Source organism: Polyodon spathula, chromosome 17, assembly GCF_017654505.1.
Source record: "Polyodon spathula isolate WHYD16114869_AA chromosome 17, ASM1765450v1, whole genome shotgun sequence".
NCBI lineage: Eukaryota > Metazoa > Chordata > Actinopteri > Acipenseriformes > Polyodontidae > Polyodon > Polyodon spathula.
The window spans coordinates 32,600,987-32,622,597 of NC_054550.1; the positions used below are offsets into that span (position 1 = coordinate 32,600,987).

Consider the following 21,611-nt stretch of genomic DNA (forward strand, 5'->3'; position numbering starts at 1 on the left):
GGACATGGCATGATAAAGACTCCTTGTGTATAGAGAGGGACATGGCATGATAAAGACTCCTTGTGTATAGAGAGGGACATGGCATGATAAAGACTCCTTGTGTATAGAGAGGGATATGGCATGATAAAGACTCCTTGTGTATAGAGAGGGACATGGCATGATAAAGACTCCTTGTGTATAGAGAGGGACATGGCATGATAAAGACTCCTTGTGTATAGGGAGGGACATGGAATTGCTTGCCCATTATCATACTCATACCCAGTCAGGTAAAAATAAAATAATTACTGGTACATCAACTAGTGCCCCCTTGCTCTGAGAATGCACACACATATAGCACATTTAACCCTACTTGCCTGTACCACAGTATTTATTCCTAAAATCTGTATTCAAACATGCCCTCTAGTTGTCTCAGACAGCAAATGTAACCCTCCTAGCAGTCTATCTATATTTTATTAATATTACCCACAGCCCCTTATCTCAGGATTCAGTGTCAGACATCATCTGGATTCCTACAATGCTGTTTTTCAACAAAGCAGTGGAGTCAAGGAATGTCAGAAATAACTCTTACTTTTATTTCAAACAGAAACCCTTTGTTATTACAAAACATGTTTTAATACAATTGTAATGTAATGCTAAACACTACTGTAAATGTCCAAAAGCAGGTGATCATTGGTTCTGCAGATAATGTAAAGAAATTTCCAAGAAAAGGTAGTCGTAAAGTAGCAACTGTCATGACTTTTCACTCTTTTTGTTAAATATTCAAGACATCAGCAATATTCCAGCAAAACTTAAGACACACATTTCCGGCAATGTGGGCACACAGTGAGTTCTAAGTGATGTTCTTTCTTTGTACTGTAAATACCATACATAAAGTTCTGTCTAGAAGATAATTCTGCCATTTTTCACCTTATTCTGGGGGAAAGCTTTTGGTTGTGGTGAAAAAAATCAACCTGCATTGTCAGTTAGAATCTTGGAGCACCGTAATCATCTGGCATTCTTTCAATATTATACCTGAGAATAAAAAATAAAAAAAAGGTTGGTCTAAATTATGTTGTATTTTCATACCTCTTGTTTCTCAATTATTATTATTATTTTTTTTATTTGAATCAAAATATTAAATATAAATATTTATTTGAATCAAAAGTCTCACTAAATGTTTACAGTTTATAGAGTTAAAAAATCACATTGAGTACACATATTGCAATATATAATGTTACAAACAAAATGAACACATTTAATGATGGATCCATAGGATCTGAAAATAATAGGAATGCAAATGTATTAAATGACTGTAAAAGCTTCAGTTTGGTTTCCCTGAACCTGCCTGTAAAGTTCTAGAACACACTCTACTCCAATGTAAGAGCTAACGAGTTCTCACCTGTGGTTAGAGATGTACATAATAGGGACGCCTGGGATTTTGCGAATTCTTCTTTTTAAATCTCTGTCCACCGTGGCTATGATGTAACACTTGTGCTGTGAGGAGGAAAAAAAAAAAAATCCTTTTGTAAACTAAGATTTCATCTTAATAATTCCACTCATATTCCCCGACATAAGAGGACTGTTGTTACTTTAACAAAAGGTACATATTGTATTTTATATCACTAGCTCATAATGTTGAACTGTTTCCAAAAACCAGACAAGGCTAGGTGGAGCAACGGTCTAAATCTATAGCCTTTCATTGGATCAAAAGTATGTTTTTTTTTTTTTTTTTTATACCTCAAACAGCAGTCCACACTCAAGCCTCAAGCTCTGTACACTATGGCGTAATGATTAGTGTATACTCTGGACCGGGCAGTAACAGAATATAAAAGGGTTATCCTGAACCAAGGTATGCCACAGTCATTAGTCTCTCATGTTCTATTAGCGGTATACAAACATCGCCAGAAATTAGAACACAATAAAGGAAAGAATTCTTGACAGGCAATGCATCAATTGTTCAATACCACTTATGGAAGAACAAAGGCCTCAGATTGTAGCCCAGCAATAACAGTGCTGCACTTTGGGGGCATTAGTCGTATGCTGCCTGTTGGAATCGAGCTCTAATGGCAGTTCAAAGTGATATCTGAAATCACTTAACCACCTGGAACGTCAACAGAGATTGACATATACTTCTGAAACAATCAAGGGAAAGAAGAAAAAAAAAATACCGGTGTACCTGTGTGACCCTTTGGATTAAACAGTCGTCAGCATACGTCCCTTTGTGCGTGCACGGCAAGCGCTCAAACCGCGGATCTTTGGCTATCCTGTGTAGTTGCAACGTTGGAAAGAAAGCTTCATTAAAGATCCTGGAGCTTTAAAAGCTCGTACTTTAACCAGCCAACCCCCCCCCCCCCCCCCCCAAAAAAAAACAAAAACACTCTAGCCAGTGCCAGCATCCCAGAATTAACATCAGCACAGACTGGGATGTGGCCGGTACATCAAAAAAGCATCACACATGATCACATATTGTACCTGAGTGCAACTCTGTATTTCTTTCCCAGTTTCTCAATCTCAGCCATTACACAGTCTGTGATACATGGAATGCCTAAATAAAAAATGAAATAAAGTAAGAGAGAGAGAACTGGTTGAAAAAGGCCAAATACAACTCCCAACAAATTACTATTATTCAATGAAAGCACTGACAATAAAGGGCCATCGACACGCTTGGCATACAGTACTTATACATGTATGGCTTATAGGAAAGAGATAATCATCAATATTCTGGACAAAGATATTGAATTAAAACAAACACTTACATTTAGCATACAGACAGTCCATCATGGATTGCACAATATCGAGTTTTGCTTTAATGGAAAAGTTGATGAAGTTAGTATCAACCAGGATGTGGTAAGGGGGCCCCAGCTGCGTGTTATACTGGAAGAAGAGGCAGGAGGGGTACTTGGTACTGCAGGGATAAACAAACACAATGGTATCCATTTCATTACTTTAGAAATTCAGCAATCGTCATTTCAGTAACCTGAATTCAGAATAATTTTTGGTTGAACATTTTTTTTTCAACTGGCTTTTCACCCTTCCCATGTTGATCTGCAGGAATTAGGAGTCCTCGATGGCATCATTTACCCCTCAGTAATCCACATGTCTTGCAGTTGCTGGGCATCACATTTAATAATACTGTTACTGATTTATGTTAATTTCTTTCACTGCTTTTAAGAGCACTCTGGGGGGGGGGGGCTTAAGGTTTTTCACAGTGTGAACCACTGTGACTCCACTGTGTTGCACCTTCAGAGACTTTCTCAAGTGAAGAAACGTGGTGCCTACTGTATACTTACACTTCTATTTCTTTTATTGCAGAAGTGTCTTCCTTTATTCTCTTTCGGGGTTTGGCTCTATCCTTTTCATTTCTAAAAGAATGGGAATAGACTTTATACAGTAGATCCTGGCAGGTTAAGGACAAAATAGTACATGAAATGACCATCAGAAGTGGTTCACCATCTGGTATAAATAGTGTGTACAGAATAGAATATCACCATGCGAACCTGAAGAAAAGTATGCAAACCTAAAGAATGTTCCCATTAACACACACTAGAAGACCTCACATTTTAGTAACCACACTTTGATACATTCATGTGGATAGAGAGAACCTGAAGAGACAGATCAGATTTCTACAGGACCAACACAGTGGTAGAGCATAGGTCTGGGATATTGACATGTACCACACAAGATATACCTTACAAATAACAACAAAGGCTGATTAAATCTGTTCATGCAATTCTCCCTCCTACAAAGACACACAGACTTACATTCTCTGATCCCTCAGGCTAATCATCCGCTTCATCGTAGCATATTTCTTCGTTTTCTTTTGTTTTCCCTAAAATACAAATGCAAGACATAGCTTTATAACAGCTGGTTTTACCATTACAGAAACGTTACCATTTACTAACTCATGTAATACGTTATTACTGTATCTGTAGTGTATGATTTTATTAATCACGTTTCTTATTAGCAACTGTCCACCAAAACAACACTAATATCTCAAAAACCGTTAACGATACTTCAAATACACTTTACAACCAACACACATAAGAATTTAAAAACCAATCAGCTCGTGGTGTTTTGATTTTATTCATTCTAGTTATTTATATCTAAATAAAACAATGATTTTGTCACATTCAAGCACGGTAATAACACTGACAAATCAGGGAACACCTTACGACTGGTTACTGCCTCTTTGATACAGGTTAGACAGTAAGTAAAGTGGTAACTATTTTCTACAGAAATATACACACACGAAACGCTTGGTAGATTTTAATAACGTATTTCTAACTAACCCAAGCTAAAGTACTACACAGGGTGTACACGGCAGAATAATGCTGAAGAACCAGGGTGAGGTCTCTGTCTGGATCAGTACATGATGTGTTACCGTCATAGACCACATTCAATCATTGCCCCAAATAGACATACTTCCGGCCACCACTTTATAAGATATATTACAAGAATATTTACCATAATATCAGATTTCTGCTCTCTCTAGACAAGCTATTCACCCTCGTGTTGCTGCCCTGGTGTGCAACGTCATCAAGCCTCGACCTGGCGAACACTCTCAGTCATCAATCCCCGCCCTGTATACCTGCGTGCGCTGCGGCTCTTCCGGTGCTTGCCAGGTAAGTGCTGTGAAGGTGGGGACGAAGTGTTCGGGTGAAATTAGGCGTTAAACAGCCTAACACTTGTGTATTATAAGATATGGGACTGACAGGAATGAAAGGAAGTGCCGCCTTAATTATTTGTTTTGTTTATTTTTTATTTATAGTCAGGGTTTGTTAAGCCAAATGGCAATATGTTTGTCCACAAATGGAAGTGAATGTTAAAGGGTTTGTGTCTGCACGGCTGTTTAGCTTTCATATAACATAAGAGCAATAGCAAAGTGCTGTGCTGCACCACTAGTACGAGACTAAAAAGTAAATCGAGCAAATTTAGTCACGTCACTAGTGACGGGTGTATAAGTCACCCGTGTCGTTCAATACTAGAGCGTATTGTTACAGTCCGATCGATTTATTTAACATCAGGTTAACTGCAAAACTAGGCAAACAAGTGAACACACGCATCGCTGTAGGTACAAGAGTAACCACTGGCAACTCGGGTACGCACACGATTGAAAGCGCGTTTTATCCAGTCTTATCACAGCTTGGATCGCACATTTTCTACAGTTCTTTTTTTCTCTCTCTTGTAACCTTTAAATATGCAAGTGCAATGTCTGTAGCACTGCTGTACAAATCTGAAAAAGGGAACCTTCGAGGGTAATATCATTTGTTGTTAAATGTTGGTATGTAGTTATTTGAGTAACTAATTTATGTATCTGACTAGCGTAATATAAGAAACGTTTTCCGTAGTTTCTGTGTTCTTCCTAGAACAGGGTCATTGAGTCCTAACATGTAAATGACTGCAAGCGACAGGAACACTCGAAAACCACAAGCCATTAGAAACACGTAAGGCATTTAAAAGCGCAACTAGATTAACCGTACCAATTAAACATGTATTGTTTGTTTATAAGTATTAAAAAAAGATAGAAAGTGGAGACATGGGTTGAAAAGATACAGCAAATTTAAATCTCCAAGCATTCATTTTGTATATAAATGTTGCTGTTGAAGAATTAGTATTGGGTACGAGTCCGACTCAGTGTTGAAGGTTAATCCAGCCTTCTTGCTTGTTTACATGTATGGCTCACGGTGTTTAGTTTATGCGAGCTAGGCATTAAAGTTTCTTTTTTTTATATATATATATTTTAGGGACACATTCCTGGAGAAACCTGTTTGGATGAGTGATTAAACGATCCATTGCTGCTGTTTTGCGAGATTACTTGTGGTTTTTTGACATTATTGGAATGAAAATATGTTTCTTGCATCAAATTAAATCAATTTGATAGTCATAGTACATGGCAAATTTTGGATCCAATGTTCAGTCGCAAAGTCATTTAAACCAAGAAAAACGCAACGTCAACATTTAAGATGGTCTGATGGACCGACTCATACTGCTGACTTTTGGCCTGTGCTCTGTTGTGTGGGTTCTTTTCTGGGAATTTAAGTGGAAGAAAGCAAAAGAAAATCAGATCGAAGAATGGCTCCATGGCAACAGACTTTCCGAGTACAGACACCTCTTTGAAGGTCAGAGCAAAACGTTTGCAGTTTGCATATTTATTATATAATTTGTGGTGGGTGGGTGGGGGGCGACTTGAACATGGTAGACACACTGTACTTTTCAGTACCATTCCAGCCAGATGTTTGATTGACCAACAAAAAAAAAAACAGAAGTTGAAGCACACATCTTATGTCTGTACAGCTGCACACATTATGGGATCTGCTTGTGAATTGAATTATTAGACAGCTTTCTAATTATCCTAAATTGTAGTTGTTTATGTATTTATTTTATTAAATACTGTATTCACCATTGATATCCAACATAACCCAAATAGCACCCTCATCATGTAGTTGTTATGTTTATTGGTGCAGATGTCCAGTCCTTGGAAGAGCTGACTTTATGTGTCTTGTCCCGTTTGGAGGAAGCTCTGCATAAGACCCAGCATTGGCAGGAAATTGAGGATGCACAAAGCCAGCTAGTCCATGACTTTGCCTTTCAGGAGTGGCTCTTCTCTCAAGGTCTTGAGCACTATTACCACAAGTGAGTTTGGTTGCATATTAAACTGATCTACTTCTATCACCTGCTCTTATTCATGGATTCATATTGTAAGTCCTTGTATGAAAGTTATTTGGAAGTGGATTTTTTAAGTTGAAACTGTATATCAAAGCAAGTTCTGTGATGTTTTGATATTCAGTATGTTGTAAATTTAGGATGAATGTGGGTTTGGCAAGCTCATGGTGTTCTAAGAGGAAACGACAGCCAGAAGCAAAGGAGTAACAGGCAGTCCCATCGCCTGTAAGGCAGCAAACATTAAAGTTCTACCATACAAAACGATTATAAAATGGGCAGTCAATAGAAATTTATCTTGCAAGCTTTTGCCACTAAATGTTTACCCAGTGTGTCATTTTATTTTAAAGATTAAAAGCCTTGGGGTGCAGCAGCCTGGATGATTTAGCCCAGTTTGATAGCCAGCTACAGTTATCACTGGCTGCCTGGGGGTACTATTACGAAGATTATATCAAACTATCGACTGGTGTGCAGGTCCTACAAGCTTCGAGGGGACACCACGATCAAGACTATGAGACTGGACTGGTCCACAGCTTGGCTGAACGGCGAATTAATGAAAAGTGGTCTATAAGTAAGGGCACCAAAGTTTGGGAAAAAAAAAAAAAATGATTTATACTTCTAGGTAGTGATCTACATTCCATATTAATCTTGGTTTAACAGAGCATTTAGAAGTGCTTTTATGTCAACATGGTTTGTCCTGCATTCATTTGATTAACAGTAAGCACAATTTAAATGCTGAGGAGCAGTGGTGTCATGCTTTGCCATTTCATGATACACAAGTCTTCTTAGCCAACAGTGAGAAGGGTAAGAACACAGGAGTATAACAATGTATGTATGGTGATGTTTTTTAAAAAACAAAAAAGCATGCTTAGTTCCCTCTTTCATTGTAACTCTTGAACATTAAACACTGCAAAGTAATTGGCTTACAACTTGACAGAAAACGTAGTTCACTAGAAAACATACTGTACTTTATGATTATCAAAGCAACCCAAAATACCTCAGTCACAGTGCATTTCATTTAAAAAAGTGCCATTTACACTGTATTCTATTATGATAATTATCTTTCACTTCTCTGGTGCTGCTTGTGTGAAATAATAAAGGCACAGAAGTTCTGTGTTGTATTTCTCCATTTACCCTGGTTTGGAACTGTCTTATGTAGGGTTTAGTCTGTTAATGTTGCTGAGTCCTAGTTGCATCTAATTTTAATTTTTTGGTAGTACTGAAATTGTCTACTAGCACACTACTTGTAGCAACCGTTACAGTCTTCTTTTATTTTATTTTAGCTGGAGCTCTGATTTTCGGCTGTACTGTTGTACTGTGCTTTCTCACAAGGGACCTCATGTTTTACGTGATTGGTGAGCCGACAAACATTTCAGATACAATTCTTCACTAACTAGCTTTGTATAGCAGTTTTTATGTCTCTGATATATATATATATATACCGCATTCCTTCGAATTTAAGATACCCTTGAATTTAAGACGCAGCCGAAATTTCCCACCCTCAATTTGAAGAAAAAATAAAACATCAAATACATATGCATTTACAAAAATACAACCTCAGTTAAACATGTGAAGGCAGTTTTTGGCCGTCTGACTTCACACAGAGCATTACAGTTATGTGCTGCTTCTCATTTCCAGTGGTGATTACTCACACCTGTTTTTCTCCCAATTTGTGAACTGTGGTGTTGCTTGGCATGTCAAAAAATATGGGGGTCTGATCAGCATTTCCGATCTGTCCAAGCTGGTACTGTTTGTTAGAAACGCTGAGATTGTAAAAAACTTCTCTTCGAATTCCTCAGGAAGTTAATGACTCTTCTTTGAAAATGGCTGCCTGTATGTCATGGATTGTTCGAGGTCGGGCAGAAATGTTTTGGTTTGTCTTTTCTCGGCAGGAGTTAAGTTGTTGCTTGTGTATTCGGGCAGTGACGTCTTTGTTACTCTTTTCTCTGCAGGCAGTCACATTGCTATTTGTGAATTAGGGTAGTCTTTTGTTGCCGATATTAATACACACATCACTTATACTATACTTGAATTCAAGACGCAGGCTATTTTTGAGCAGAAAAAAGTTGTTTAAAAAGTATGTCTTAAATTCAAAGGAATACGGTATATATATTTTTATGTTGGGCAGCAGTGTTAAAATTGTATTTTCTTGTCGCAGTCATCTAGCAACGGGTGCAGAATATCTAAACGTCAAAATATTGAAACCATGTAGAATTGATTAGAAGCTGAATGTAAGTTGCAGTTAATGGCAGATCCACCAGCCTTTTCCCATAGTGTTGTGGAAAAAGAACACTGATCCATACAGAAAAGTAAAATTTGTTTTTTAAAGCGAGAAATGTTCATTCCTTCTACAGCTGTAAAAGTCATCGAGTTACTTTTAAAAATTCAAAATTGTTTCATGTTTCTTTCTTCATCCATAACTAAATAAGAATGCATCATTCTGAGAATTAATTTTTAATAACAATGTTTGTTTACTACGCAGGTGGAATTACAGTTTCCATTATAGCGTTTGTCTTCACAATTAAGTTTCTGTGTGAACTTGCGGCTAGAGTCGTCAGCTTTCTTCAGAATGAAGACCGTGGCCGAAGAGGAGATCACACCATCTACGACTATGTTCGTGGCAATTACCTAGATCCAAGGTCATGCAAGGTGACATGGGACTGGAAGGATCCACAAGAAGTGGGACACACTATGACCTTCAGAGTTTACGTATGCTACTTAATATATTATGAGAAGGAACAGCATATAATGCAGAAATGTCTGTGTACCAGTGACCGGTTTAAGAAAATGTACTTTATTGCTTTCATATTGTAGTTTTCAAACTACTGTGTTAACACCTTTTTTGTAGTGCTTAGTCTGTTGTTTTTGTTCTTGTTTTCTACAGCTATTCTATAAAAATGGGCAGCCATTTCCAGCAAACCGGCCTGTGGGTTTGCGAGTCCAAATCTCCCACGTAGAGTTGGCTCTGGATATTCCTGTGACTCAAGAAGTGCTTCAGGAACCCAGTTTGAATGTGGTTAAGGTTGTCTTCACTGTACGAAAAGCAGGCCGCTACGAAATAACTGTCAAGCTAAGGGGGTTGAATGTGGCTTATAGTCCTTATTACAAAATATTTCAGCCAGGTATGAATTTTTTTCCTACCTGTTTTATTCGTTTTTTTAAACATGGTGTAGATATTCTGAAAAAAAGCACACAGACCTATTTTATCTGTACAATGTAAAGTAAAACGAAAACAGTGAATGTCATTGTTATCACAATAATGACAATCCGAAGATGTTTGTGATTATGGCTCTATCCTAATACACAAAAGTTGGATCATCAAAAGTCTTGGGCTTGCCAGCGTTTTTCTAAAATAGCAAATGGAGTTTACCCCATCAGGTTGGAGATTTTAAACCGTTGCAGTTGTCAGTGTTTTCCTGTGGTGTGTATTGCTTTTGGGGCAGAGAGGAATGCTGCCTTTTCAGAGTACAGTGTAATTAGTTCAATATGTTTCATCCCGCCCCCCATTTCAGGTACAGTCGTTCCATCAAAAACTAAGATTGCATACCATTTTTCCACATTGGTTTTGACAATTGCACAGCAGCATACAATGCAGATTGAACCCAGGGATGAGTATGGCAATCCCACCAGTAATTCTATATCCCTTAATGTTGAAGATAACTACAGTGTGCAAGTCCATGAGGTAAGATAATGCTTTTAACTTTTATTTGTGCCCTATGAAATGGTTTTCTGTGTAACCTTCTGGTCATAAATAACTGGATCAGCCATTTATGTGAATTAAGTGTATTTTTAGAAGTAAGAGCCTTGGTACCTCTTCACAAGATAGTGATTGCTCTTACCTAGTGATAGTTTGGCTGATCTAGCTTGTCTATGGAGGGCAACCAGAACTCAATAGCAGCTCCTGAACTCAAGTTAAACACCTTAGCACAGATTGAGTACTTGCAGCAAGAACCTCTCGGAATGCAAACATCATAGAAAGGTAAATGGATGCTTTGCTGCCAGAAGAATCTAATGAAACTCAAGCATAGCACTAAAGTGCTGGTCAAATAATTCCTTGACTAGACATTGAAAGAGATATCTGCTTTCAGTAATCCAGTTTACTTCTTACTAGCTTGGGACCCAAAATGAAGAGAACCCAGAGAATTACTATAGCAAATCAGTATCGTCCAGTAAGTTGCAGTGCCAGGTGTTGCTGAGACTGACCATCACGAAGAAGGGCTGTTTCCATGCCTGTATCTCCTACCATAATCAACCAATCAACAATGGAGAATTTGACATCATTGTTCTCAATGGTTAGTAGAAAGCTTGTTTTTTTTTCAAGTTGGGGGGGGAGGGGATCAGACTACCATCAGAATACAAGATTTTTCATTCAATTTAAGCAGAGAGAAAAAGAAAAAATAAATATACACACTATATATATACACACACACACACATATATGTGTGTGTGTGTGTGTATGTATATATATATATCTATATGTACGTATATATATATATATATATATATATATATATATATATATATATATATATATATATATGGTTTTTCATGTGTGTTTGTGTACTGCTTGCGGCTGTAGAAGCAGCAATCTGTTCTGCTGCCCATGTTTTTGATCACTTCCTATAATTTTACTCTTAGGTTGTGTGATGGATGAATTACATTTTTCTTTTTTCCTGTAAGAATTTGTTGTTTACATATCCCTTCAGATAGTGGCACATTTGAATGCTCAGAGACGTTAATATTTATTCCCCATCTTTCACAGAGAATGAAAAGAACACTGTAGAAAAGAGTGTCTCTACACCGGGAATGAGTATTTACTTTGAGGCCTACCTTTACAGCACAGGGAATTATTCTAACTCTACATGGCAGTTATTCCCCTCTGCACTGCTGGTCTCACAGCGGCGCCCATCAACTGCCAACGAGGAAGAGGACGAGGAGTGGGACTCCCCTTCTGAGGGAACACTGGACAAAGTGAAGAAACCAAAAAAGGTGTTTTGTTACATATCACCAAAGGTTAGTTTATTTCACTGGAAGACGAATGCATATCAGGCAATGAACTGCACTCCTGGTAACAGTCTGAAAATCTAAAATTTAAAGGGAAGCCCAATAGCAATGATACAAATATTGATACCAAAAAAATAAGATATACGGAAATAAATCAGGAACAGGAGCAATTAAACAATGAACATCTTTTTGTCTGTTTGTTTTTGTGTCAGACTGTCCCTCTCTGTCTCTCGGTTTATAGTACTGTCATCCTGTTTAATGTCAGCCCTTCACACAAAATGAGATGGGGAAACAAGTGAGCAGTCAACATTTATTGTAGCATCAGGCTACCAGGTTGCTGTCAACATTTGTGCCAAAATAAACTTGAAAAACACTGTTTATTTACATGTTAAAATGTTAAAACTGAAAACAAGAACAATAACAAATAGTTTTAATCTTATATGTACTATATGTTGAACTACTAATAGAGGGAGTCTCGTAAATGGACTGTTTCTCATAAAGCTTTTATTACGGAAATGCAACCATTTTTTGTCTGAGCACATTATTAGAAAGTGTATTAGCGTGTTTCCAAACTCAAGGTTGTTAAGTAAACATGATTTATTTCTGTATTTCTTTTCCTGTAAATTTTTCTTGCTAATAAAACATCTGCAAGTCCTATTAAATAAACCATTATCATTTGTTTTAAGCAACTCTCCGTGAAGGAATTTTACCTGAAAATCATTCCATGGCGGCTTTTTACCTTCAGAGTATGTCCAGGAACGAAGGTAGGTTTATTAATTCAGCAGTGTTTACCTTAAAGAGCATATCTGTTTCTGCTGCAGAGAGAACCTTTTGCTCAACTGAAAAATTATACCAAGTGTGACTTAGAAAAGATTCCCCTACGTGGAGGGAAAAAAAAAAGGTATTTTTATTCATTTTAAATTTTTTTTTTTTACTTCTCCTAATGTGTAAACTCTTAAACATAATCTTAAACACTCAAGTATTTTGTAAATTCACAGCATGTTCAGCTCCTTAAAAAGTAAAATAATTTATTAGACTGAGAGAATAATTGGTCCCCAATTTGCTTCTCTTTATATGCTTGTGCAAAGTCCTACAAAGGCTGCTTATATCAGCAGTGGACCCATCATTATTTTCTTTACGTTATTAGAAGTGTTGAGTAACCCCTTATGAAGTGGTTCGTTTTTTGTTGCTTTTAGTTTTCATACCACGGCCCTGATCCCATTCACAAACACCTGACTCTGGTGGTGGACGATGGGATGCAGCCACCAGTAGAGCTCGGCTGCAAAGACCGAAACGTCATGGCTGCAACATTCATAAGGTTTCTGCACAAAAACATAGGTGAGTTTGCAGCATTGCACCCTTATACAGAGCTGTGAGTGCAAAGATTTTTTTTTTCATTTGAACATGAAAAAATAGAGCCTAATTTATAGCTCCATTAAGAAGGCAGAGCAAACATATTCAAAAGTTAGTTCAGCTGGAGGAGTTGTTCTTATTTGCAATCGTCTCTTGGGAGCAAATTAACAAAGTTTCCATAGCCAAGTGTTATTTAATTTGACTTGATGGCTTTGCAGAGTCTGGATTTGAATAGCCGGACTCGTTAATCACCGGATAACTTAATTTTACACGCGTATTGCCTCACAAATCATAGTGCAGTGTACCTTTGTTATATACCAGGAGGCTCGGAAACTTTCCAGGACAAGGTGAACTTCTTCCAGAGAGAACTCCGGCAGCTGCATTCAAAAAGACCTCGCACCAAGACTTGCTTGAAGATCAGTCGACATTCTCTCCTTGATTCAGTGAGCTTAAAACTTTTCGAAAACGAATATCTAGGATTCTTCTTCCATATACTGTATTGTAAAACACTGGTTACGACAGATAATAAGCGGTCCTTCTGTCTTTGTCACACTATCCATATCCATTACTGAAAGCTCTCATTTTATATTTACAGATGTGACAGAGAATGTATGTTACTAACATGTGTTTTCTTGGTAAAGGCTGTAGTTTTCTATAACTATAATGTTAAACAGAAGAAAACAAATTTATCTCGCTGTTAAGGAGCTGCTGCTACTGATTTTTAAATGTGTTGTTTTTTTTATTTTTTATTTTTTTATGGCTTTAATTGATCTTACTCTTTCCTAGTCTCTGAAAGTGACACGAAACTTCTCAGTGTCAGACTGGAGCAAGATCTTTGAGGTTGTTTTCCAAGATGAAGAAGGTAGGCCTTTCAAAAAAAGAAAGTTTAGTCTCTTATTTACACCACCCTGTTCTCACTCCAGTAGAACCAGTGACACTCTGTAGGCCTACTTTCCTCCTCAGTCTTCAAATGTTGCCATTTAATTTGCAAGAAAAATACCTGGCATTGTTACTCTATGATATTTGTGTTTACAGCGCTTGACTGGGGTGGGCCCAGAAGAGAGTGGTTTGAGCTGGTCTGCAAATCACTTTTCGACACATCCAATGAACTCTTCACACGCTTCAGTGATAACAACCAGGGCTTGGTAGAGTACTTCTGATTTATAATGTTCTTTATACAAATGCAGAATGCTGGGTCTTATAGTGTCCAATGAGTTCCTTTACAAATATTTTGGAAATGATCCACAAAAAATACATTTAGATCATTGTCGTCTTCATCATAAAGTTTAAATACTGACTGTATTAATGTCAGTGGTTTCCTTGACTACATGTAAGGCACGGACATTTTCTGCTAGCAATAAAACAATTGCAACAGTATAAAACTTGCAAGAAACAGTTGCAAGGAGGACCCAGTAAATTATTGTGCCGAGTAGATTCTAGTTTTATATCATTAAATTATTTTGCTTTTGCTGTCATTTAAAATTAGGGCACTAAATTTGTTGAAATCTTACGAAATGCCAAATAAATCATTCTTGTTTTCCTGTTGCTGCAGGTCCACCCGAATGCAGACCGTCCCCCTCATCTCAGACTGAAGGTGTACGAGTTTGCTGGGAAAGTGGTTGGAAAGTGCTTGTACGAGTCAGCCATGGGTGGGTCATACAAACAGCTGGTACGAGCGAGGTTTTCACGCTCCTTCCTGGCTCAGATCATAGGCCTACGGATGACCTACAAGGTAGGGAGGCAAATTCAGAGACTGGGGCAACTTTTATCTAATGGGTCAGTAAAGTTTTTTTTTTCTTTTTTTTTTTTTGACTAACTGGACTGTTAGTGCTATATTAAATAATTCAGCATTTTTTTTAAACGGACATTTCGAAAACTGCAAGAGATTTAAATGATTTATTTCGGGGATGCATTTCCCCAGCGTCAGTGGAGGCATTTGTACATACTGTTTTGTGTGTCACACTTACATTTTATAGAACTACAATTGTGTTAACTTGGTTACGAAGTTCATTCCCACAAGTTTATTGAGAGTATCACAATTTGAGTATGTAAAGGAGAAGCTCCTTTATCTGTCCATATGCCACACAGGGATCTTTTAAAATATATGTAATATATTTTTTCATTATGCAAAGCTCTAATTTTGTGAAAGGAAAATGTCAGCGTGATGTTTCTATTTCCCGTTGCAGTACTTTGAAACAGATGATCAGGAATTCTACAAAACCAAAGTTTGCTTCATCCTCAATAACGATGTCAGTGAAATGGACCTTGTCTTTGCTGAGGAGAAATACAACAAATCAGGGCAACTGGAGAAGGTAAGACATCAAACAGGTGAGGTGCAGGGCATGTGGCATTGCTGCAGGCAAGAAGATATTATAATTACTGTATAGTACAAGCTTATTAGGTGATCAGTCATTAATATGAGCTTGAGTGGGTGTGTGTGTGTGTATGTGTTTAGTTATCGGTGTGCTGTCTTACAAACTTCTAGGTGGTGGAGCTAATATCTGGTGGTGCTCAGATCCCAGTTACCAATGAGAACAAGATGTTCTACCTGAACCTCCTAGCACAGTACAGGCTGGCCAACCAGGTCAGAGAGGAGGTTGAACACTTCCTAAAGGGTGAGACTTGAGTTTATGTTGTGTCATCAAGTGCACACAGCTGTAGCCTTTACTGTTTGGTTAAAGGACCAAATATGTTTTCTTGATTTTAATTTGAAAACCTTTCGGTTCTTCATTTGTTTTTTTAAGTGTTAGATCATTGTGTGCAAATATTTCACAAATTGTGCTAAACATGAACGTCTACATCAAGGTATCATTGTAGTAGGTCACATGGTCTGGTTGCAGCAGCAAGACCACTACACCACGAATCAAAGTGCAAAAAGGTGTTTCACAGAAGACATGGCTACTGATAATATTGCAAGGGCTTATACCAGGAAAGAACATTTATTTTTAAAACCCTTGGTTAGCCCTTGTTGTAGAGCATCCCAGTGTGTAACTGTGGGGGCAATACTGTACTTTAACCAAAATAATGTGTTTAATGACTCCTAGAATAAAGAACAGTGTGGAATTCACTTTGGATTGCACAGATATTTACCAATATACCTTTCATATTATATTTTGGACATGTGCCTTTAAAAACATGTTATATATAAGTTATACATATCAACAGTTATTAGACATGTACAGTCTATTAAGAGGTATAACTAATATTCTTTTTTTTTTTTTTTTTTTTTTAAGGTTTAAATGAATTGGTTCCTGAAAACCTCTTGGCCATATTCGATGAAAATGAGTTAGAGGTTTGTTCCTTGAAGTCCATGGCAATTATTTACACATGTGTAAACATGGCACCCATACCTTTGACCCAGCAGCTCTGCTATATGCAGGCAACCATACATTTCATCTGTAAGATCTTTAGTAATCCGAAAAGAAACTACATTTCAACATGATACTCAGGGTTACTTAAGCAGGCCAGTGTTTCTTGTGCACTGTTGCTGCATAGAAGACAGGATTATCATCCTATTTTATTTGCCTTGCCTGGTGACCCTTGTTTTTTCAGCTGCTGATGTGTGGCACAGGAGATATCAATGCCTTGGATTTTAAAGCCCATTCTGTGATTGTGGGAGGATCTTGGCACTTCAAAGAGAAGGTAGATGTCCTGGGTTCTGCACTGTTCTTCCCAATTTATTTTCTTTACAGAAATATAAACATTTACATTACAGAAAAGAGGGTTTCGTTCATTAAACCTTCAAGCTTTCTGACTTATGATGATGGTGATATATAACAGGTCAGCTTTTGGTTTCAAGAATGCCGTTTCCAAGGCACAGTATTTGTTGTATTTTCCTTCCCGTAACATTTAAAGTGGAAGGTGAGACCATTATGCTGTAATGTTGTACCAGCTCTTGAGAATGTGATTTTTTTTTTTTTAGGTTTCGAAGTTCAAATTATTTTTTTGGTAATTTTTCCCCCCCCCCCCCCCCCCCCCCCCCCCCCCCATAGGTAATGAAGTGGTTTTGGGCTGTAGTGTCGAGTTTTACCCAGGAAGAACTAGCTCGTTTACTGCAGTTCACAACCGGCTCATCGCAGCTTCCTCCCGGGGGCTTTGCCGTGCTGTGCCCTTCTTTCCAGATCATAGCTGCACCCACACACAGCACACTGCCAACTGCACACACCTGGTGAGCTTACCAATTGCTGAAAACACATTCTCTAAATTGTAGGGTCTCTTCTGATTCTTGGGCATTTCATTTTATATCATAAAAATAGCTCTGTTTTTCATTTTTCTTTGTGGGTGTCTTTTTTTACAATGACTCCACTTTCTCATTTTATATAGGCAAGTACTTATTACTAATTACAATTAACGACTGCTTTCTTCCATTATACTGTAACTCTTGTAACTAATAGTAATAAAGATATATAATGTATTTTAACAAACTGTTGGTATGCCATTAAGAAATGGGATTGAATATAGAAAAGTATAGTGTATGTGTATTCTTCTTGTTCAATGATATGTGTGAAATACAATTATTTTGAAGAATATTTACTTCCAAGGCACTTGTAAAACAAATATTATTTTTTTACTCCACAGTTTTAACCAGTTGTGCCTCCCTACCTATGACTCCTATGAGGAGCTGCACAAAATGCTGAAGCTGGCCATCAGTGAGGGAAGTGAAGGGTTTGGGATGCTATGACCCTCCTGTTATCTAACACCTTGCTGAAGGTATTGTACATGAAGAATTAGGGGGATGCCCACAAGTACGTAGACATCGGAATCAGAAACAGACAGCAGGGCTGCTTTCCTTTTTTTACCAATTATTACAGCTTCTGCAGTAAGGGAGCTATCCCCAAAATCTCAATCTACTGGGATTCTGTCCAGCTCTATAGGTGCTTTTGTAGTGGGAGTGTATACAGGCACTGTATGTCCTGAAGTTCCCTTGCTGACATCAAGGTATGAAGTATTAGTATGGTACAATAATGTTTTATTCCACATGCTGTAAATACATAGTGTAGGTAATGTATTATAGTGCTGTCTCTAGAGATGAGTGAGAAAGGGAATAACCCTATTCCAGCTCAAATAAATTACATTTTTATCATAACCATTTTGGAGCAGCTTGAAGCAGAGCTGTGCAAAATGATTATCTAAAATGATTAAAATTAGCATTGAGCTGCCACCATGTGCCTCTTGGCAGTTTTAATTAAACTACTATAGAGAACAATTAAGCTTATAACCTAAATGCACTTGCAGAAAAAGTTTCCTGTGATCTCTATGGGGTGGGGGCATCTATCACGCAGAGCTGTTTATATTCCTTGAACTCGCTTGCTGTAGTATTAATGAATGGCGAGGCTGATATGTGTACACAAATACGGTAAAGAGCCTTCAATGATCTTGGAAGGAGAAAAGGTGTACAAACCTATTCAGAAAAGTCTAATTAGGTCTGTAAAATGGGAGTTAAGGGAGTTCGCAGTCATTTTCATGAGTGGCAGGGAAGAAGGTTGTTGGGTTTTATATGTTTTTATACTCCTTCAGTAAATCAACCGGTACACTTATTTTTTTTTTTTTTTGTGTTTCACAATATTATTGTTATTTCAATTTTATTTTTCTGTGTTGGCTGGATTCCAAACCAAAACAATATGCTATACAGTAGTACTTTGTAAAATATAATTAAATAAATACATACGTAATATAAATATTGATTTAAAAACTGATGAGTTGTCAAAGTCTTGGAAGTAGAGATAATCTTCTTATTTATTATTATTATTATTATTATTATTATTATTATTATTATTATTATTTTTAAAGGATTAGAAATCTAATTCTCATGTTCTAAATAGAAAGCATGCATTTCTGCATTAATGCATGTCGGTGTACCAAGGTCTGCTCCAATTTCAGGTCTTTGTTGCTTTAAACTATGAAGGATTTGCCTTTTTTGTTGTTGTTGTTTCTTTAATAAAAATATTTTTTTGGTTTTGTTGAAACAAAATTATTTAAAGCCTGAAGAATCAATTAAGTTGCTAGAGTAGAACAGACACAAGTGTATGTGTCGGTCTTATATATAATTATAAACATAAGCTCATTTGCTTGTAAAAATATGATAATCATTTTCAGTTGATTTCTATGCATTTATTTTTTTTCTAGATTACTGCAAATGTGAAATACTGTAATTTTATAACATTTAGCTTGCTAAATATGTAAAAAAGATTACAGTATATTTTATTAAGCAGTTGTAAATTGTCAATACAAAAAAACATCAGACCTTTAGCATTAAACATTAAGCATTGAAAGCTTATTATTATTATTATTATTATTATTATTATTATTATTATTATTATTATTAATCTACAGTATGTATATGCTACTGCATCATTAACTCACACCTCTCTGTGATCTGTTTGATCTGTTATTAATTAAAACTGATTGATCTGGTAATTAGCTTAAGTAGCTGTGTTAAGAAACTGCATTCATTCAGCTGGGACCTCGGAAGCAATAGCTTTGAAACAGCTCCTGTCTAACAATGAATCATTTTGTAATCTTCAAAAAGCTCCTCCTCTTAATTATACTCTTTTTACCCAAAACATTAAACTGTAAGAAGTAAACAAATGATGTAAGTTCTAAGCCTGTTTAGCCCAATTGACGATTACAGCTAATCTATTACAATATTGATTGAACCCTGATAACTGTAGTTAAACAATTCACTTAATATCTTATCAACATGGAATAGTGAGATGTGAGTGATATTTGGTAGTTGGCTTTTTTTTTTAATCATGATGCCTTTAGATAAAGTCTCTAAACATACAGAATGGAAATATCAAGCAGATAAATGAATCACTGGTTAAATGTCTGTATCACTCTGTTAATGAGGTTTGTAAGAAATCATGTGGTCTAAGATAATGCATAGAAGATATTAACCTGTCAATCATGTGCTGCAACACAAACAATGCACTCTTCTGCTGTGTAATATTCCTTTATATCTGTATTTACAAGTTCATATCATTGAAGTATATTGGGGGGGGTTTAGCAGATATACATATTGTGAATTACATACATGCCTATGGCTGGAACTTGTGGTGAATTAACTTTTTTATTATGAACAATTATTATTTCAGCCATCAAAAATGTTTGAATTTTAAGCAATTTAAAATATTTTGCAGCTATAGCTGCTACTGGGTTAATGAAATAAATAAACTTGAAGTACTTTTTATTCTTTGTCTTTGTTTTATATGATTCTTTTTTTATATCAAACAGAGTCTGTCACACTGAATCAACACACAATTACCATATAATAACTGGTGATTTACCAGTTGCTGTTTCCCTTATTAACTGTCTGGTTATTACGGGAAACACGCGCTCATTAACACCAGCAGCAGAGCATAACCCCAGCGTGAGCTGTCAGACTGAAAGGAATTCCACAGCAAGCATCTTCAGAACTCGGGCAGGAAATAAAATGCTCACCAGAGATTATAAAAATTGACTCATTCAAATGTTTTACCAACATAATAATATTAATAATGCATTGTAATTGTGGTTAGAGATACTTTAAGAGTAATTTAAGTGTTTGCGTCATTTCAGCATCTATTTAAATGTAATAGCTCAATAAATCATTTTTAAAATAATTAGGCTTCTGACAGCTCCAGATGGTAAAGGTTATAGCTGAAAGGAGTCTACATTAGCATTGTAACAGTAATACCAATGTAGCAATTTTGTAGAACAAAAAGTTAGATCAATCATATATTTCAATTGATTAGGCATTTTTAAAATCAAGCAGTATATAGATTTATAACAAAACACAGTCAAACAGGCAGACCACCCTAACCATTGTCACACTGGACAATAATATTTTAAGAACAGAATATATAAACGTTTGAACATGAACCATTTCTGATGTAGTTATTAAAGATCTTTATGTAATTTAATTTTAAACATTCATTCGCAGTATCTATAGGTAACAGGGTACAGAACTATGCAGGTATTCGCATCAGATCTGCTTTTTATTAGTCATTACCAGAGAGATTTCAGTATATCCCTCGCACTGTAGTATTGTCAAAACATATTCTGACGGCAGTTTCTGTATAGCCAGCCTCGTCCCTGAAGCTGAAGGTTTGGCTAACCTCTGTGTCTTGTGATAACTGCAAATAATAAACATGTGCAGAAAGATCGTGGCGCTGGCAGTGGGCTCTGTCTGAGAACGGCAGATAAAGATCAGATAAAATTTTTTCACCTCGGGGAGTATTTTAATTATTAATCCGGTAAGGAAACTAGCTGAGGGTGATTACTGTAATGTTTCCACAGGGACTAGGGGTCGAGCAGGGGTTGCTGTCATGGAAACCATCATTGTTACATATAAATTAATATAATCCAGCATTCTGCATACCCATTAACACATTTCTCTGGTAGTTAAGAAAGTTGTTTTCATTTTAAACTAAGATGAACCCACTTACCCCGAGCATAATAAGAAACTGCAGCGCTCCAAGAGAACTTCACATATTATTATACAAGACCTTCCGAACCTGAAAATTATACTCACCACTGATCTGCCTGCTGGAGCACAGGCATGGCTGTGTTTTCTATGGAACACCTTCCTAACAACAATCATGTATAATTTTTCACTGAAATATTTTTCCACCTTC

The 21,611-nt window shown here is 36.8% G+C and overlaps 2 protein-coding genes across 5 annotated transcripts; one reads left to right on the forward strand and one right to left on the reverse strand.

Annotated features, from left to right (window-relative positions):
• Nucleotides 1-569: 569 nt before the first annotated feature.
• Nucleotides 570-4,542, reverse strand: LOC121330032 (rRNA-processing protein FCF1 homolog). 2 transcript variants are annotated; one of them, XM_041276255.1, is made up of 8 exons: nucleotides 4,269-4,291; nucleotides 3,741-3,808; nucleotides 3,270-3,341; nucleotides 2,736-2,884; nucleotides 2,452-2,524; nucleotides 2,156-2,243; nucleotides 1,379-1,473; nucleotides 570-1,011 (listed from the first exon to the last, which is right to left on the reverse strand). In XM_041276255.1, exons 2-8 carry the CDS (start codon nucleotides 3,773-3,775, stop codon nucleotides 963-965), a joined length of 561 nt encoding a protein of 186 aa, XP_041132189.1. In that variant the 5' UTR covers nucleotides 3,776-3,808; nucleotides 4,269-4,291; the 3' UTR covers nucleotides 570-962. The 2 variants fall into 2 exon arrangements, with proteins under 2 accessions (XP_041132189.1, XP_041132188.1); XM_041276254.1 differs by lacking the exon at nucleotides 4,269-4,291 and adding an exon at nucleotides 4,444-4,542 and having other exon boundaries at nucleotides 571-1,011.
• A 24-nt stretch (nucleotides 4,543-4,566) lies between these two features.
• Nucleotides 4,567-18,709, forward strand: LOC121330030 (apoptosis-resistant E3 ubiquitin protein ligase 1-like). 3 transcript variants are annotated; one of them, XM_041276251.1, is made up of 22 exons: nucleotides 4,567-4,601; nucleotides 5,724-6,098; nucleotides 6,444-6,612; nucleotides 6,990-7,210; nucleotides 7,923-7,994; nucleotides 9,122-9,348; nucleotides 9,524-9,761; nucleotides 10,152-10,321; nucleotides 10,751-10,931; nucleotides 11,402-11,652; nucleotides 12,330-12,407; nucleotides 12,840-12,981; nucleotides 13,318-13,439; nucleotides 13,783-13,858; nucleotides 14,032-14,141; nucleotides 14,549-14,728; nucleotides 15,183-15,308; nucleotides 15,482-15,611; nucleotides 16,230-16,288; nucleotides 16,549-16,638; nucleotides 16,989-17,164; nucleotides 17,575-18,709. In XM_041276251.1, the coding sequence occupies exons 2-22, from the start codon at nucleotides 5,951-5,953 to the stop codon at nucleotides 17,675-17,677; spliced, it is 3,069 nt and encodes a 1,022-aa protein (XP_041132185.1). In that variant the 5' UTR covers nucleotides 4,567-4,601; nucleotides 5,724-5,950; the 3' UTR covers nucleotides 17,678-18,709. The 3 variants fall into 3 exon arrangements, with proteins under 3 accessions (XP_041132185.1, XP_041132186.1, XP_041132187.1); XM_041276252.1 differs by lacking the exon at nucleotides 4,567-4,601 and having other exon boundaries at nucleotides 4,623-6,098; nucleotides 13,321-13,439; XM_041276253.1 differs by lacking the exons at nucleotides 4,567-4,601; nucleotides 5,724-6,098; nucleotides 6,990-7,210 and having other exon boundaries at nucleotides 6,455-6,612; nucleotides 17,575-18,708.
• Nucleotides 18,710-21,611: the final 2,902 nt, after the last annotated feature.

Bases quoted from the DNA above. Each gene is read 5' to 3' on its own strand.
- LOC121330030 (XM_041276251.1), top strand. From the start codon at position 5,951: ATGGACCGACTCATACTGCTGACTTTTGGCCTGTGCTCTGTTGTGTGG. The intron at 6,613-6,989 runs GTGAGTTTGGTT...TTTATTTTAAAG, and splicing joins CTTGAGCACTATTACCACAA to ATTAAAAGCCTTGGGGTGCA. The intron at 14,729-15,182 runs GTAGGGAGGCAA...TTCCCGTTGCAG, and splicing joins GCCTACGGATGACCTACAAG to TACTTTGAAACAGATGATCA.
- LOC121330032 (XM_041276254.1), bottom strand. The intron at 3,342-3,740 runs GTAAGTCTGTGT...CCATTCTTTTAG, and splicing joins AGCCTGAGGGATCAGAGAAT to AAATGAAAAGGATAGAGCCA. The intron at 2,244-2,451 runs GTACAATATGTG...GCAACTACACAG, and splicing joins AAATACAGAGTTGCACTCAG to GATAGCCAAAGATCCGCGGT.